A 16,035-nucleotide genomic window follows, 5' to 3' on the forward strand; every position below is an offset into this window, starting at 1 on the left:
CTGCTTCTTCTGTGCCTCCTGCTGTGAGCCAGACCTTTGGAGCTGGTTCCTGCCCCTTCCTCTGGCTGGTGTGTCTAGGGCCCCAGGAGCCCACAGAGAGGTCCTTGCGTCACCACCAGGGAAGGGCCGTCAGAAGAAGGAAGGACGGGAAGGTTGCTGGGAGATGCTGGCGTTCTGCAGAGCCGCCTCGGCGAACCATAGATGGCAAGAGCAGGGTACTGCTAACCCTGGGCAAGAGTTGAGCTCAGAGGGACGGAGTGCTGGGCAAGGAGCCCTTGACGGAGAAAAGAGTAAACATGGAGAATCAGGATATGGGGACGGGAGGGACAGGCCATCAGAGGAACAAGAAGTAACACTGGCGCTCCGTGGCACAGGCTGCCAGGTTCCGTTAACCCTTAACCCCGTGGATTAGATCTGGTTGAGATGCACACTTCATAGAGGTGCCCTGGGAACTGGTGTCAGGAGAGTCTGGAATGGGCTTTGATTGAGGTGCTCCACTGTACCCCCAGTTCCAGGATCCAGTAAGCTCTGGAAACTGACAGTTGGTTTTCTTTATTTTTTATTTTTTTTAAGTTTGTAGCTGATGGGAGGCTATTTTCCATCTTTATCCCCCTCATGGTAGATGTTCATACATTTCTCTGCAGCCAGTGAAAGTCCTTGTTTGAGGTCTGTTACTGTGGTGACTACAGATTATGGGGTGTATGCAACTTCTTGCCCTTCTAAAATCTGAAAATGTTGAATTCTGAAACATAGTTTGGCCCCAGGGGTTTCCAGTAAGAAATTTTGAACCTATAGGAGTTTTTTTTTTCTTTCTTTCTTATTTTGTTTTAGTAAATAGCAGCAAAAAGTATTTTAGAATGGGACATGGGAAAAAGAAGTGAAACCCAGTCCTCATTTTATGAGGCTAGTGGTCTGGTTAAAAGGAAGTGCTGAATGAACAGTTGAGGGGCGCCTTACACAACAGTGAGCGCTGGCCCTGGAGGTCTGTGAGAGGCCAGTGTAGAAACCATACATTTCTTTGACTTTTGTAACTTCCTCGTGGGTATGATGGGTTGTGTCACCTCTGGTCTCTTTCCACATACTGATTAGCGCTAAGCCCCTACATCCCACGGGTCTCGTCCTGTGGCAGCCCGTCTGGGTGGAATGTGGACACAGTCTCCCCAGGCCCATCTCATCATTATAAGTACCTCTACCCAGGTCCCCGGGTCTCGGCGCGTGGGATCATTGACCAGCGTGCAGGTGCAGTGCTTGCAAAGGTGGAAGGCCCTGCTGTAGCTCAGCCTGAGACTTTGAGCCCTGGAAACCTGGCTCCTTTCAGATGGGTCACTTTCCCCAGTACTTAAGATATAAAACGAGGTAAGTAGGGTCTTTCCTCTAGGGCTGAGTGTCCCAGTAGGGCAGAGATGGAGACTAAATTTCCGTTTTTGCTTTGAGTTACTTTCAGTTCAGCCTGAGCTAATACAACACAGCAGAAGCCTCCTTAGCAAAAAAAAAAAAAAAAAAAAAAAAAAAAACCCAAAACCCTGCAGTCTAAACTGCCACTTAAACTGAGCACAGGAAATCGAGTTATTTATAGTTGCAGAACTGTTCTCAAGTGAAGTTGATTGGAGTATTACCTGATTAGGGGTTCTTATCTAGTTTCTACAGAATTCTGAGGCCAAATGGTGCAACAGGTTTGCTCCTCAAAAGGCAATGTTCAGGAGGAATTTGTTATCCCTGAAAAATCAGGCTATGTGACTCAGCAGAGGCATTGTTTATGACGAGTTACTCAGTGTTTCCAAGTATCTGTTCGTATTTAAAAGTATTAATCTTGGAACCTCAGAGGCCATAAGGTTCAAATTATAATCTGTTATCGAAAGAAGCCTGTTACGCCCCCACTATAGGTTGGGGATGTTGTAGGGAACAGAGGGGTTTTTTTATTAACTACAGCTTTTTTTTTTTTTACTCTGGGCCACCAACATTTTAGTTTGTTTTTTTAAACACAGAGGCTCATTTTCGTGGAATAGGTTTACTGAATTTTCATTAGACTTTCTAGATAAAATATTAGCTTCTTTCTTCCCGGTTTGTTAAAGCATATTTTGACTACATTCATGATGTAACAATTCAGAATTGCCATGCCTTTGATTGAGAACCACTACGAAAATCCCCTTCCCTTGGCCAAATCCCAAAGTACATAAACAACAAACCCAACAACAACAACACAAATGTGTATTCGAAGACTTATCCGTTCATTTGGGCGAGGGCCAGAGATCAAGTGGTTTTCTCCTTAATACAGTAACTTAACAATTTTAAAGTCATATAAGTGGTTTTGCCTTGAGTCTAAAAAGCCCAACCAGTTTGTAGTAGGGAAGTAATTTATCTTAAATTACTGTGATGAGGACTTTTAATTGTAACCGAAATGTTTGATTTGTGTGTGTGTGTGTGATCAAGCTTGTCAAAGTAACATCATTTCTGGTCCTTTTTTATTTTTTGTGGCAAATGGGTATGCAATCTTCCAGGGGGAAGAGAAGTACAGAGTGGCCCTTTGATGCGGGCTGGGGACCTCCTCTCCCTCCTCTGAAATTCCCCCTTGCACATTCTCCTGGTAGGTGCCTCCTGGTGGGTGCCTCAGCTGGCATGTCTTCTCTCGGTGCTTTTAAACCCAATCTGAGCTGAATTCGTGCTGGGTGGATCCCTAGATGCTAGAGAAGACGCTGTGTGAGTATTAGTGGTGGGCAGCAGCCCCACACCCCTGCCGTGTCAGCCCTGCTGGAGGTTTTCTGTAGGCGGCTTCCCTAACCCTTGCCAGAACCTTGTTGGGTTATCTCCACGTACAGATAAAGGGGAAACTGAGGCTCAAAACAGTCAGGGGACTTTCCCAAGTGCACACAGCTTGTAGGTGGTACAGGCAGCTCAGACCTCAGCCTGATGATTCAGAGCTGGTGCTGATAACTATCACCACTGTATACAGTTCTTTGTGGAGGGTCTGGCCAGCAGCTGCTGCTGCTGCTGCTGCGTGGCTGCTCTGAGCTGCTCCTTTGCAGCCTCTGGGATCTCACATCCCCCGCCCCCTGCCACCACAAAGACTGCCTCTTAGGACACATAGCCTTGCCCCCAAATGTGTCTTGAGACATCTTCATTTTATCAAACATTCCCTTTCTCTCTCTGGTAGCTTACAAACAAACAAAAAAAAAACCTCCCTCTCTCTCTTTTTTTTTTTTTTTTAAAGATTTTCTTATTCATTGGAGAGAGAGCAAGTGAGAGCACAAGCAGAGAGGAGGGGTATAGGAGGAGGGAGAAGCAGGCTTCCGGCCCAGCAACGTGGGGCTCCATCCCAGGACCCCGGAATCATGACCTGAGCCAAGGCAGATGCTTAATGGGCCGAGCCACGCAGGCGCCCCAGACAAAAGAACTTTCAGTGGACTTTATTTTTCTAAATAAGGGAAAGAAGAGTAAAAATGAAAGAGCCACAGAAATTTCGATTTTTCTATTTCTGCAGTGCCCTACCTTTGTAACTGTTCCATGTGTCAGCGTCCCCCAGGAGCGCGACCCCACCCTGCCCAGACAGACTAGCTCACTGACAATTGAAGTGATGGTTCTGTTTCTCTCCCGGCTGGTTCCAGGAGTGTCACTGGAACATAGGAAAGGTTGTAGATGGTTGTGCACCGCCTGCTGGAGGAGAGCCCTGGTGCTGCTGGAGTGTCCAGCCTCATTCTGAGAAGGAACAAGTTCAGTGTTTCATGACACCTTAAAATGTGGGGTTTGCAGAGAAGACCGTGAGCGGAGTAGGTTAAGGTGAAAGGAGTGGAGCCCAGGTGCGTTGCCGGAGGGAGCCTGTCACGTGGAGGGCCAGCCGCACAGGTGGGGCCATGCCGCTCTCACCTGTTGGTCACACGGGGTTCTTTGTGGCCGTCATGCTTTTTGTCGTCCCAGCATGTTGAGGCTACTGACGGAAATGTGAACCTTCTCTCAGCTCAGAAAAAAAAAAAAATGTAACAGGCGTTAACAGCAAGAGGAGAAGTTTAGCCACATAGAGGATACTGGGCAAGGTCTCTATTCATCGCATGGGTCTGAGTAGTTGCTAAACTGAAGGTTGTGTTGGGAAGTCTGGGTGAATGTTAGTAGTTGTGGCTTTCTGTAAAGTAATGTGAATAATGTTATTCCTGAATCATAACCAGTTTGCTACTTCAGTATGCACCGTGCTTTTAAGAAGTTTATTATTCAGAAAAGCCCAGGTGCGCGGGTGGCTCGGATGGTTAAGCATCTGCCTTCATTCAGCTCGGGTCACGATCCCAGGGTCCTGGCACTGAGCCCCGCGTCGGGCTCCCCGCTCAGGGGGAGTCTGCTTCTCTCTTGCCCTCTGCCTCCCGCGGCTTGTGCACACTCTCTGGCTGTCAAATAAATAAATAAAAATATTTTATTTTATTGTAAGATTGTATTCATTTATTCATGAGAGACACAGAGAGAAAAGCAGAGACACAGGCAGAGGGAGAAACAGACTCCACGCAGGGAGCCTGACGTGGGACTTGATCCTGGGACTCCAGGACCACGCCCTGGGCCAAAAGCAGGCACCAAACCACTAAACCACCCAGGCATCCCAAATAAAAATATTTTGAAAAGAGAGAGAGAGAGAAGCAAAGTCAAGAGATTTCTAGCAGCAAAATGGGGAAAGAGAACTGACAGTCTCAGGGTCGAAGTAATTCACTCCTGGTATAGAGACGTGGGATTTTAGAAGTAAAGGAGGCTCCTGGAGGTCACACAGCCTGGCTTCCTCATTCCCTATAATGAGGGCTAACGTCCCAAAGTGATATCGTTTCCAAAAAACAAACTGTTAATTATAGAGAGCACACTGATGGTAACAAGGAGTGGGGGTAGGGTTAGGATGGAGGAAACAGGTGATGGGGATGAAGGAGGGCACTGAGCGGGACGAGCGCCGGGTGATGAATGGAAGGGCTGAATCACTGTACTGTACACCTGGAACTAACATGACGCTGCATGTTAATTACCCTGGAGATAAGATAAAATTAAATGTAAATAAATAAATATCGCACGATGAATAACAACAACAGAAAGGCGATGCAGTTTGTCAGAGCCCACGTGACTGGTAAGCAGTGAGCCAGAGCCGGAGGCTGGGTGTTGAGCCCCTGTCGGGGTGGCCTCGCCGGCAGAAACCCGGAGCCCTGCGGAGAGGTGGCGCCCGACGCTCTGGGCTTTCCCACCAGGTCCCCCGGTCTGGGCCCCTGGAGGCCCACGGCCCAGGCCTTGCAAGGTAAAGGCCTCTCTGAAGGCTGGTGTTTGGTCTTAAAATTCCGTGATGATATCGCAGCCTACTCCAGAACTCGTTGGAGTTGGTTCTGGTGGTGTCTTAGATGATGTTTCTGTATCGAAATCCACATTCTGTTACTGCAGTGTACCTTCATTTTATTTCTTTTCAATGCAACCGTTGAAACATTTTATTGACTGAAAATGTGTGTACCATCTAAAACCTGGTGTTTAAGACAACCAGTTAAGCTTTAGTTTTGTGGGGTTTTGTTTTGTTTTTTTTTTTTTGAAGATATGTTCATTTATTTGAGAGGGAGCATGCGTGACAGCGAGCGGGGATGGGGGAGGGAGAAAGAGAATCTCAAGCCGACTCCCCACGGACTCGATCGGAGCTCGATTTCACGACCCTGAGATCAATGCGTGACCTGAGCTGAAATCAAGAGTCGGACGCTCAGCCAGCTGAACCATCCAGGCGCCCCTAAACTTTTAGTTTTCAACTTTCTGTTTTCCAAACTTTCAAGTCAGATGGACAAAGTAGGTCTTGTTTAGTTTGTGGCTCACACAGCAGCCCCCAGCCCCGTGCCCTTAACCTGTGGCTGGGCTGTTGGGACCGTGCAGCCGCGCCCTAGGGAGGCTCAGCTCCCCTGTTCCACTCTGCAGTTTTCAACCTGTGGTTCTCAACCCTGTCAGAGCCAACGCCCCCTTTTTATAACAAGTTTTTAACATCCTCATTGCTAACCTGAAATGAAATTCATGTGTCGTAAAAGCAAGTCGATAGAACTTCAAGTCAATGTAATGTTTCAACGGTTGCATTGAAAAGAAATAAAATAAAGGTACATTGCAGTGCCAGAATGTGGATTTTGACACAGAAGCGCTCCAGCCCCGGTGTGCCAGGAGACCAAGGGAGCGGTCACAGGTGCGCCAACGCGTGCCCAGAGCCATGCTGCAAACACAGACAGATGCAGGTGTGTGGTGCTGAGACCCGGACGCCACGTGTTATGTTGCTGTTGGTGACCTGACGTTCCCAAGTGGTCACTAACTCTTGAGAAAGTTCTGAACAGAGCCAAGCATAATCTTCCCTCCGTTTTAACGCCGATGGCATTCCTGGAACATCCAGTGTGTGTGAAAACTGCACAAAACGTATTTTGGTTTTATGTGTAAGTTGGAATCCGTTTGTAGATCTGAAAATTATGAGGCGATTTCTTCTGTCTGAATAGCCAGTGGGAAAGTTCCTCAATATGCAGGCCCGTCTGAACCCAGGATGCTTGGCCTGCCGTGCGCTGCCCCTTAAATGCCGTCAGTGCCTGCTCCGATCACCGAGACATCCCAACAATGCCCCCCACGTTTCCAAAATGCCCTCTAAAGAGTCGGCCCTGCCCCCATCAACAGCTGCAATCCCAGAGCATCCTCTCCTCCCTGCTGACAGCAGTTGCAGGCATGGCCATGAAGGGAACGTATGCCCCCTCATCGGGGGAAACGTACAGTAATTGTGCCAGAGAGGGTTTTGGGAAGATGAGGGTGTCTTTTGAGACGGGCATAAAGTGCACATCGCGGCTGGAGGGACACAGGGGCGGTGGGTGCAGGGTCCAGAGGCGGCACGAGCCGCTGTTGCTGAGCTGAGCTGCCGGCTTCGCGCCTTCCCTGCAGTCGCCTCTGCAGGAAAACACATCCCTCGTTCCAGTTGGTTGCTTTGAATAGCACCCCGTCTTGAGAACCTACTGCGCACAAGGGATTGGGGGTTTACCCAGAAAACAAAAGTTTCTGGCTGTTGCCACTTCCTGTAGCAAAGGCCACTCTGGAAGAAGGGACTGTGTGTCAGCCTCGTGGTTACTGTGCTCAGCGTCCACTCCAGGCGGGACCTGTGCCCCGAGTTAGGAGGCGCTCACGTGGGCCTGCGCACGCGGCCTCCCGGGAATCGGAGGCTTCCAGCCTGCCCCGTAGTCGGGAGCGTGCTCCTTTGTCATTCTGGGGAAGAATCTCGCATGGACGGAAGGCTCTGCTTGTTTCCAGACAAAACTGGCCCTTTGTCACTGCTTGGGGCTTCGGCGGCCTGACATTCCTATTGCACTCACAGGAGCGGACCTTTCCCTGGGAGCTCGTGAGCTGCAGTTAACGTTATGCGGCCTGGGAGAAAAGTCTGGTTTTTCAGTTCTGCTTGCTTCTAAAACCTAAAGGCCAAAAGGAACGCGTATGATCAATACCAAAACTTCCCCCGAATTCGAGAAAGCTGTGCCGCCGACAGATGGCTTGTGTTTCTGAACGGCCCACGTGGTTCATTTGCACTTTACATCTGAGGACGCAGAACAGAGAGGTGGCCGTGGCCGGGGTCCCCGAGGTGTGGCCATGGCCCAGCCCTCTCTCCAGTGACCCCAGCGGTGTTCTCAATGCATGGTGACCATCTCCTCCCAAACACCTGTTCTAGAACGGCAGCCTGTGCCGTCGCAGAGCATTGCCATCGCCGGCCTGCCGCGTGCCCTGCATCGCAGCGAGGCCGCTGGCTTCTGGTGCCCTCACCTCGGTGCCTTTCCAGAGCCCGGGGCTTTCTGAGCCTCACTGGAGGAAGTGACACACGCATCTCAGTCCCATTTCTCAAGAATTGTTCCATGCAGAGTTCTGGGACCCCTGGGACTACTGCACACTTGAAGAGCAGAATGAGAACATTTTCTGGGGCCGCAGGATGACAGGTCTTGGGATATAGAATTCCACACTGTGCTTGATCCCAGGAAAGCTCAGGGCACATACAGACAGAGCCAGATTTCCCTGACGTGGCGTGAGGCTCTTAAGACAGTGGCCGCATCCTCCTCCTACAGCACCAGACCTTGCTCTCGGGACTTCTGTGCCCCAGAGCTTATCCCCTTCCTGTTCTTTGAAGGTCATCACACGGGGGCCTCCAGGTAGTCAAACGGGTAGGAGCTGACAAGGAGACGGGCACCCTTAGAGCTCTTCAAGCCCCCAGAATGTCCCTGGGATTTGGGTGCAAGGTATTGGGGCTGCTGTGTGGCTGCCCCACCTGGGCTGGGGCCCTCGTGGGGGGCAGACCCTCCACCAGCCGGCAGGAGCGAAGTAGAGGGTGGCCGGGGCGGCAGGGGGGCAGGAGGCCTGTCTGCTAGGCCTCCCTCCTGGTGTCCTGGGCCACGTCTTCTCATGGGGTGCTCCTCAGCCTCCGTCCCCTGGCTGAGCATGGCTGTTCCTTGCTCCTGCCGGCACCTTGGAACAGCTGGTCTGTCACAGCCTGGACTGTCTGGTGCTCCGAGCGGGAGGCCTGGCCACTCAGGCGGGCACGGGCGCTTCTGGCTGTGGCCCCGCCGCCGCCTCCGTGTCCTGCTGGAAGGCTGGACTCTGGAGCTGGAGCCCACGGAGGCTGTGAGCGTAGCCCGGGCCCCCGCCCCAAAGGACTCCTGCTTCCACCCCACCCCGGGTTTGTTCACCTCATTCCCCAGCCTGACCAGGCCCGGGGCTGCGGGGATGGGGCTTGTGGGGAGATGTGTCTCCTCGGCCACCTGTGCGCCCCTGCGGCCAACCCCGGGCTGGGGCCTCGGAGCCTCTGGAGGCCTGTGCTGCTGCGTGTGTCTGCAGCATCGCTCATACCTCAGCGCCGGAGAGCTGTCCTAGCTACGGTAAAATAAACCCTAACAGCAGCACTTTGGAGTCAAGGGTTCAGGTTTTTAGAATTACTCTGAGGCAATTCCTGTGATGATCAGGGGAGGCTTCTCCTCTCCCCGTCTCCATCATCAGCGCCTCTGAAGCTCCATCTGTGTGGCTCCAGGCCCAGGGCAGAGGGCCCCCGGGGGAAGGGCGCGCTGGCCTGTCGAGGAGAGGACGCTGCATTCCCACCAGGAGCCTGGATCTCGTCACACGCCTGGCTGGGTCTGCTCCCCACCCCCCTGCCTGAGCCTGGGGGGGCCCGCGGGGGCAGCGGCAGCCCCGCAGTGGTTTCCAGCAACACCCTCGGCCGCCTGCTAGCCTCAGTGGGCATAGTTTTGGGTTTGGAGGCTCCTTCCTTTCCTTCCTTCCTTTCCCTTTCTCTCTCTGCTTGCCTCCCCCTTTCTACCTTCCTTTTAAAATTTTGCTATTTGTTATGAAAAGTGTCAAACATACCCAAACATAGGTGGGATAACAGAAGACAGAGGTCCCTCCACTTGAGCAAGTGTCGGCTCCCCCCTCCCCCAGCTGGCCGGCCCAACCCCAGAGGTTCTGACTCGGGGTTCTGGGGGGGTGATTCTGCATCTCTCTTTCCCAGGTGCGCTGGGGCGGGATGGGGGCGCACACTGTGCAGCCGGGGGGTGGCCCCCCACCCCCCAGTGATTAGAAGGCAAATCTGAGGATGATCGTATCATTTCATCTTAAATATTTGAGTAGGTCTCAACAGAGACGTAGTAGGGAGCAGGAAGAAGCTTGGCGCCCCTTTCCGGGTGACTCACGTAGGAAGGGAGGAGAGCGGCCTGGGCCCGGAGGAAGGGGAGGAAGGGCCGGGCCAGCTTGCCCTGGGGCCGCCCTGGCAGGTGTCCGGAGGTCACAGCGAGCTCACGGCTCACTCGGCTGAGTGTCCCCCCAGCTCCACGGGAGCTGGAGAATGAACAGACGCACGCCGGGCAGGGTGTTTTCCAAGCTCGCCTCCCTAAACCCCTGTGCGGCTTGTACCTTCTGTCCTAAATCCCATAAACCCATCCCTTTCCTTTTCTCCATCCCTCTCGTCCTTCTAGCTGTGATGGAGCATCCTCATCTCCCTTGAGTTTGGGAGTTTGGGAGTTCACAGCCAGCCTCTGAACCCCACGCAGGCCCCGGAGGCACACAGGTGTCAGCAGGCAGGACGCGGGGCACGTCCAGGTTTGGGGAAGCACCCTGCACACCCGCATCCAGGTGGGGACTCTCCCCCGAGCGTCTCCAGCTTGCAGAGCACATGGGCTCTGCTCAAGACCTTGGGCTCCTGTCCCCACCCCCGCACCCCCCGGCCTCCCCACTTTGCTCCATCCTTTGTACGTGGTTCCGCCAGGCCCACTTGCCCAGGATCACGGGCCCGCTAGCTCAGAAGCGGCCCCTTCCTGCTCCCCACAGTCCAGCCAGAGCGATGGTTCTCAAACACAAGTCAACCCCACTGTGTGTCCCTTTGTAAAAACCCCTTCAGTGGTCCCATATTCCTTCAAGATGAGGTTCCAGATACAGGGGCTGAGAGCTCGGTCCACCCCGCAGGCCCTCAGGCTTCCCCGCTTTGTCCCTCGTCCCTCCCACCCCCTTAACCATACCCCCCAGGCCGGCGATACCCAATAGCTGCAGTCCCCACAAGCCAAGTAACAGAAGTGAAAGTAAGCATTTGGGAAAAAACCCTACAAACTGACATGGCCGTGACCTCAAGAATGTGAGTTTCTACTTCACAGAAGTGTCGGGTGGTGATGGATTTGTGCACAGACGCGTGGGTCCGAGGCCCACGGAGCCGGGGAGGGCCGGCCTGGGCCTCCCACAGAATGTTGGACGGGAAGGAATTCTTGGTCGCTTACCTCTGCGGCGGACCAGAGCCGTTTTGTATTTTTTTGTTCATTGAACCACTTGATCCTATCCGATATTTTTTCTTTTCTGGTGACTTTGCAGCAATCATCTGAGTGGTCCCTGCCTCTTAGGCTCTGGGTCAGGCTCTTTCGTGTTCTTGGCAACGTCAGTGGTTTAGGGTGAACTGTGTTGTCAAAACACTCTGGTTTTTCATTCAGGCACCTCAGGCCAGGGTCGGGCTTGTTACACTGATCACAGGCTTGTGCTCTCAAAGTTGGCCTTGCAGAGATTTTGGAACAGTTTAAACGTTGGCTCCTGTGTCTGTTGGTTTTTAATTAGCCGGATTCCCAGAAGCAGCAGGATTGTTACCACTTCCTGGCTCACGGGTGTCTTGAGAGATGCAGGCGTCTTATAAGGTGGCGACTGCAAGGATTTGAAATTGTCCTGAATTAGACATTTCATCCCGTTTCTAAATTCTAATCTAAAGTTGATTGGCCACAGTTGATGTGCCTTTGAGTCCGGCCGATGCGTCCTCATGAGGAATTTACTCCAGAACTTGGTTCGTTCGCATGGTTCCATCCTCATCCCGAGCCCACGCCCCTCAAATCGGGAGCTGCTGGGATTTCGTCTGTTGGTGTCCTCGTGGCCAGAGAGACTTACTGGGTCGGACATGAGGACTGCAGGGGTGGGCAGGCCGTGACAGGAGCCTTTTCCTGGGTGGACGGAGCCCCACAGGAGTAGCTGGGACGGAGTCTATGGAGTCTGATGGGATATTAATTTTGGAGGCCTGCCCATCCCGTGGGGAGGCCGCCCCAGGCGTTTGGGGACTGTACGTTCACCTAAGTGGTGTCTTCGGGGATCTTTGGCCCAATCCCAAGCAGAGCTAGACGAAAGCAGGGCGGGCTGGGATGGGTGTGTACACCTGCTCAGACTCCCCGCAGGTCAGACACGGCACTGTGAAGGCAGGGTCATCTCGGATCCCTTCTCCTCGTCTTGCTGCGTAACAAATACCCAGAAACCTAAAGTAGCACACGTTTATCATATTAGGCTCCGTGGTCAGAAGTCTGGGCACAGCTGCCTGGATCCTCTGCTCAGGGTCGCACAGGCTGCGATCCTTTTTGGAACCTGAGGTCCTCTCGAGCTCACATGGTCGTGGGCAGCATCAGCTCCCGCTGTTGTAGGACTGAGATCCCGTTCTCTGGCTGGGGGTCTCCCAGGGTCCCTCGTGGCTCTTACAGCCCATCCGCAGGTCCTTGTCGCGTGGCCCCTCACAGGGCTGCTCACACAGGCCAGCTCGCCCTTTCAGGGCCAGCAGGGGAGTCTCTCTGCTTCCAGACCCTCTTAGAAAGGCTCATCTGATGAGGTGAGGCCCACCCAGGATAATCTACCTTTGGATGAAGTCAGCTGATGAAGGACCTTGATTACTCTTGCATTTCTCTTTGCCACGTGACGTAACCCAGCGACAGGAGGGGCATCTCTTATCCCCGCCATGCTGCCCATACTCGGGGAGAGGATTATGTAGGGCAGGTGCACCAGGCCGGGAATCGTGGGGACCCCCGAGAATTAGGCCTGCCACCCTCCTGTGTCCCCACCGGCAGTCCTCCCTCCTCCTGTCCCCTTCCCCGTGTCTCTCATTCCCTCTCCTTCTCCCTCCTCCCCTGTTCCTCCCACCCAGGCGGCGGCTCTGGCAGCCTGGTGGGTCCCGGCCTAGACTCTCAGACCCGGAGCCAGCAGGCGGGGAGCCCACGCCTCCCCGCAGGAAGGCCGGGAGACAGGCTGCACTCAGGGTGAACCTGGTCCTCTTGCTGGCCCGGCGATGGGACGATGGGACCGTAGCATCTCCCGTGGCCCGATGTCACTCAAACAGAACTTCCCTTCCCCTGCCCTCCCCTTGAGCTTTGCTGGATCTTTTTATAAACCCCAAGTGGCCCTTCACACAGTGTAGCATGGTTTCAAAAACTGAAATGGCACCGAGGAACCAGTGTTCTGGGGCAGTTGTGACTTTTGACACCCCCTGACCTGGGGCACCTGGGCCTGGGTTAATAAAGGAACCCCAGGAACGAACCAAGTTAACAGAATTAATTCCTCATGAGGTCACACACCGGCCAACCCCTGACGACAGATCAGTTCTGGTCAGTTTTCAACCTAGAGGAGAATTTGGACAGAAGATGAGTTTTTAAGTCAGTACAGGTATGGCTTGGGGGACGTGTAGGTCCTTGGCCCCAGGACCCGCCGCCCTGATGTGTGGCCCTCAGGGGGGAAGCTGGACCGTGACACTTGAGCCACCGCCGGGGTGCTGGCCCAGCAGCCACCCAGAAGCACGCTGGCCGTCTCTCCTGGCCCTGTGTTCACATCTAAAGTTGTGTCTACGCAACTGTCACTGAAAGAATTACACGTGTGTTCCAAAAAAAAAAATTAAGCGGAAAAAAGGTGGCGTTTGCTGGACCCCAGAGAACCCGAATCCGGGGGCACCTGCACCAGTTACTCACTGAGCCATTGGCCGTATCAGCTGAAATAGGGAACCAGCCCGAGCCCTGTGGGCCAGGAAGCCGTGTTGGGGTGGCAGGTCCCACGGCGCTCGTCAGGCCTGGCCCAGCTTTTCACATGGTCTTCGGTACAGTTTGGCTGAATAGCTGTCCAGCTCGATAGATGGCTACCCGGAGACGGTTTGGGTGTTTTTGTTTTGTGTTAATGGAATGCCTCTAACCTCCAGAACCCACCAGTTGTTCTGCTCTGGTCTCAGTTGTCTTGAGAAGGGACGGGCTTCCCAGCACTGCAGGTGTCTGAGGGGGAAGCTGAGGGCACAGGACGTCCTGAGAGGTGACTGACTGGCCAGGAGTTCTGGAAAGCAGCGTCACAGTCCCAGCCCTGTGCCCTGCGACGGGTCTGGCAGGCTCTCCAGGCCTCCGCTTCCTGCTTGGTAGAAGGGTGGGGTGGGGGTGGGGGGGCCCTGTGGTCATGCCCAGCCCTCACGCCTTGCTCCAGAGGGAGGCACGCGGCGGGGCCCTGCCACTCGCAGGCTGTGTGACTATGGTCAAGTTCCCTACCCTCTCTGTGCCATAGCTCCCTCCGCTATAAACTGGGGATGGTGACAATATCTACCTAACGGGCTGTTGCAAGGACTCTACGGCACAATCTACGCAAAGTCCTTAGAGCTGCGCCCACCTAGGGGCGTCTGGGTGGCTCCATCGGTGAAGCATCTCCCTTTGGTGTGGGTCACGAATCCAGGGCCCTGGGATCGAGCCTCAGCAGGGCGTCTGCTTCTCCCTCTGCCTCTGGCCCTCTCCCCTCCGCGCTCGTACTCTCTCTCTCTCACTCTGTCTCAAATACATAAATAAAAATCCTTGGGGGGTGGGGGGAGAAGAACTGTGCGTTAAGGCTCCGAAAATGGTGCGATCCTTCCTGCCGTAGCTGCTGCTCCTGTCACTCCTGACGACCTGTGACTCTTAGGAGTCTGTGACGTGTTACGGTGTATTTATTAAACCCCCCGAAGTCGCTTACTGACAGCCTCGTTGTCGTTCACGGGAAAGGAGCCCCTGGCCTGTCTCCTAATAAAACCCTCCCGTGTGTTTCAGGCGGAGGCCAGGCTGGCCGCGAAGCGTGCGGCCCGCGCCGAGGCTCGAGAGATCCGGATGAAGGAGCTGGAGCGGCAGCAGAAGGAGGTAACGCTTGGGTTCCGCGCTGGTCCCGTTTTTATCCCGGGGGAGCGTGCCGCACAGAGACCCCTGTCGCCGTTGACGCGCCTGCCCGCTTGACGCTGCTCCCCTCCCCGCGCCCTCGTCCCGGCCCGGCCTTCTGGCTGGAAGGAGCCAAGCGGGGCTGGTTCGGAGCCTCACGCTCGGACTGTCGAGCTGCAATCTCGAGCCTCTGAGTGAAAGTGTGAAAGAACGGAGTATTATTTTTTTTAAACCGGCCGACCCTTTGCTTTAAAAATATTTCCCCCTGTGGCTTTGACCTGTTTCAATGAGTTGCGCGATGCCTGAAGCCCACAGGTGATGCAGAAAAACCAGAATAGACACTGTGGGTGGAGCGGCTAGGGAAGACCCCCTCCCGCCCCCGGGAAAGGGCCCGGATGGGTTTGCACACCTGTTAGTGCCGTTTGCGACTTATTTTCACGATCCTGAGCTAGAGCGGAGTCGCGTGGACAGCGCGAGCGTGAGGACTCTTGGGCTTGCAGTGAGAGCAGTGAGCCCTTCGGTGACCTCGAAGTCAGCCTGGAAGAAGCAAGTCCCCGTCCGCCAGGCCCCGGAGCTCTGTGGGCCACAGCCTGCGGGAGCGTCCACACCAGGCCCCCCCTTGAGGGCTTGTCTTGCTCAGAACCTCTGAATGGAGAGGCAGCCCAGGTGCTCGTCCCAGGGGCTGGTTTCTCGTGGCCAGAATCTTAGTTGACCCAGTGTTTTCAAGCACGTGAAATTTCAGACAGAAACCTGCATTTCCAGTTTCTCTTAAAAATCACCACGGATTCCAGCCCTGGGCCTCACATCCCCGGTAGGGTGGAGCCCGGCCACCAGCCCGAGGGGCTCATCGCCACCCCTTGCCCCTGGCGGGGCGCCCCTCCGTGTGCTGAGCACACATCCCGGGGAAAGGGCATGACCCCATTGGAGTTTGGGGGAGAAATCTCTTCCGTGGGGTTTGAAGAATGGTTGGAAGATTACTAGAAGCTCCAGGCCAGGCTGTTGCTTAGGAAAGTCAAACCACAGGCCAGGTGGCGGGAGGGCAGGGGTCCCCCAGGGCAGCGCCTCAGTGATGGGGACACGCAGGGGGACATGGTTCCCGAGAAGGGCCGCACCTGGAGGTGACCCGGGCGGATGAGCAAGCAGGGGTGCGGTAGGCCCGTGACTCATCCTGTGTTTACAACGCGGTGAGGACGGACGGGTGACTGAAGGTAGTCCACCCTCCCCCTGCCCCTTAGAAATACAGATACAGTTGGTCGTACAGAAGTTCCACTCCTGTTTTTTTTCTTAAAGATTTTATTTATTTATTCATGAGAAACCGAGAGAGAGAGAGGCAGAGACACAGGCAAAGGGAGAAGCTCCCCTGCAGGGGGCCCGACGTGGGACTCCATCTAGGGTCCCCAGGGTCACGGCCTGGGCTGAAGGCGGTGCTAAACCGTTGGGCCACCCGGGCTGCCCAGAAGTTCTAGTCTTTAAGACCTTCTGCCTGTAGGAATAACTTATACTTTGATTTGCGGTACTGTTTTTCCTTTTGATTCATGCGAAGCACGGGTTCGGCATCTTCCCCAGTGCCTTCCCCCAAGACTCAGCATTCATTGTCTGAAAGCTAGAAATAGGCCCTGTGGACTTTTCACGG

General features: G+C 54.2%; 1 protein-coding gene across 50 annotated transcripts in view; it reads left to right on the top strand.

The window, feature by feature from the left end:
• Nucleotides 1-16,035, top strand: part of LRRFIP1 (LRR binding FLII interacting protein 1) — a 138,856-nt gene that overhangs the window by 62,354 nt on the left and 60,467 nt on the right. For all 50 annotated transcript variants that reach the window (XM_072796857.1, XM_072796860.1, XM_072796859.1 and 47 more), the window contains exon 2: nucleotides 14,301-14,387. In XM_072796857.1, coding sequence (XP_072652958.1) covers nucleotides 14,301-14,387 — 87 coding nt within the window. The remainder of the gene's footprint in view (nucleotides 1-14,300; nucleotides 14,388-16,035) is intronic.

This window comes from Canis lupus, chromosome 24, assembly GCF_048164855.1.
Source record: "Canis lupus baileyi chromosome 24, mCanLup2.hap1, whole genome shotgun sequence".
Classification (NCBI taxonomy): Eukaryota; Metazoa; Chordata; class Mammalia; order Carnivora; family Canidae; genus Canis; species Canis lupus.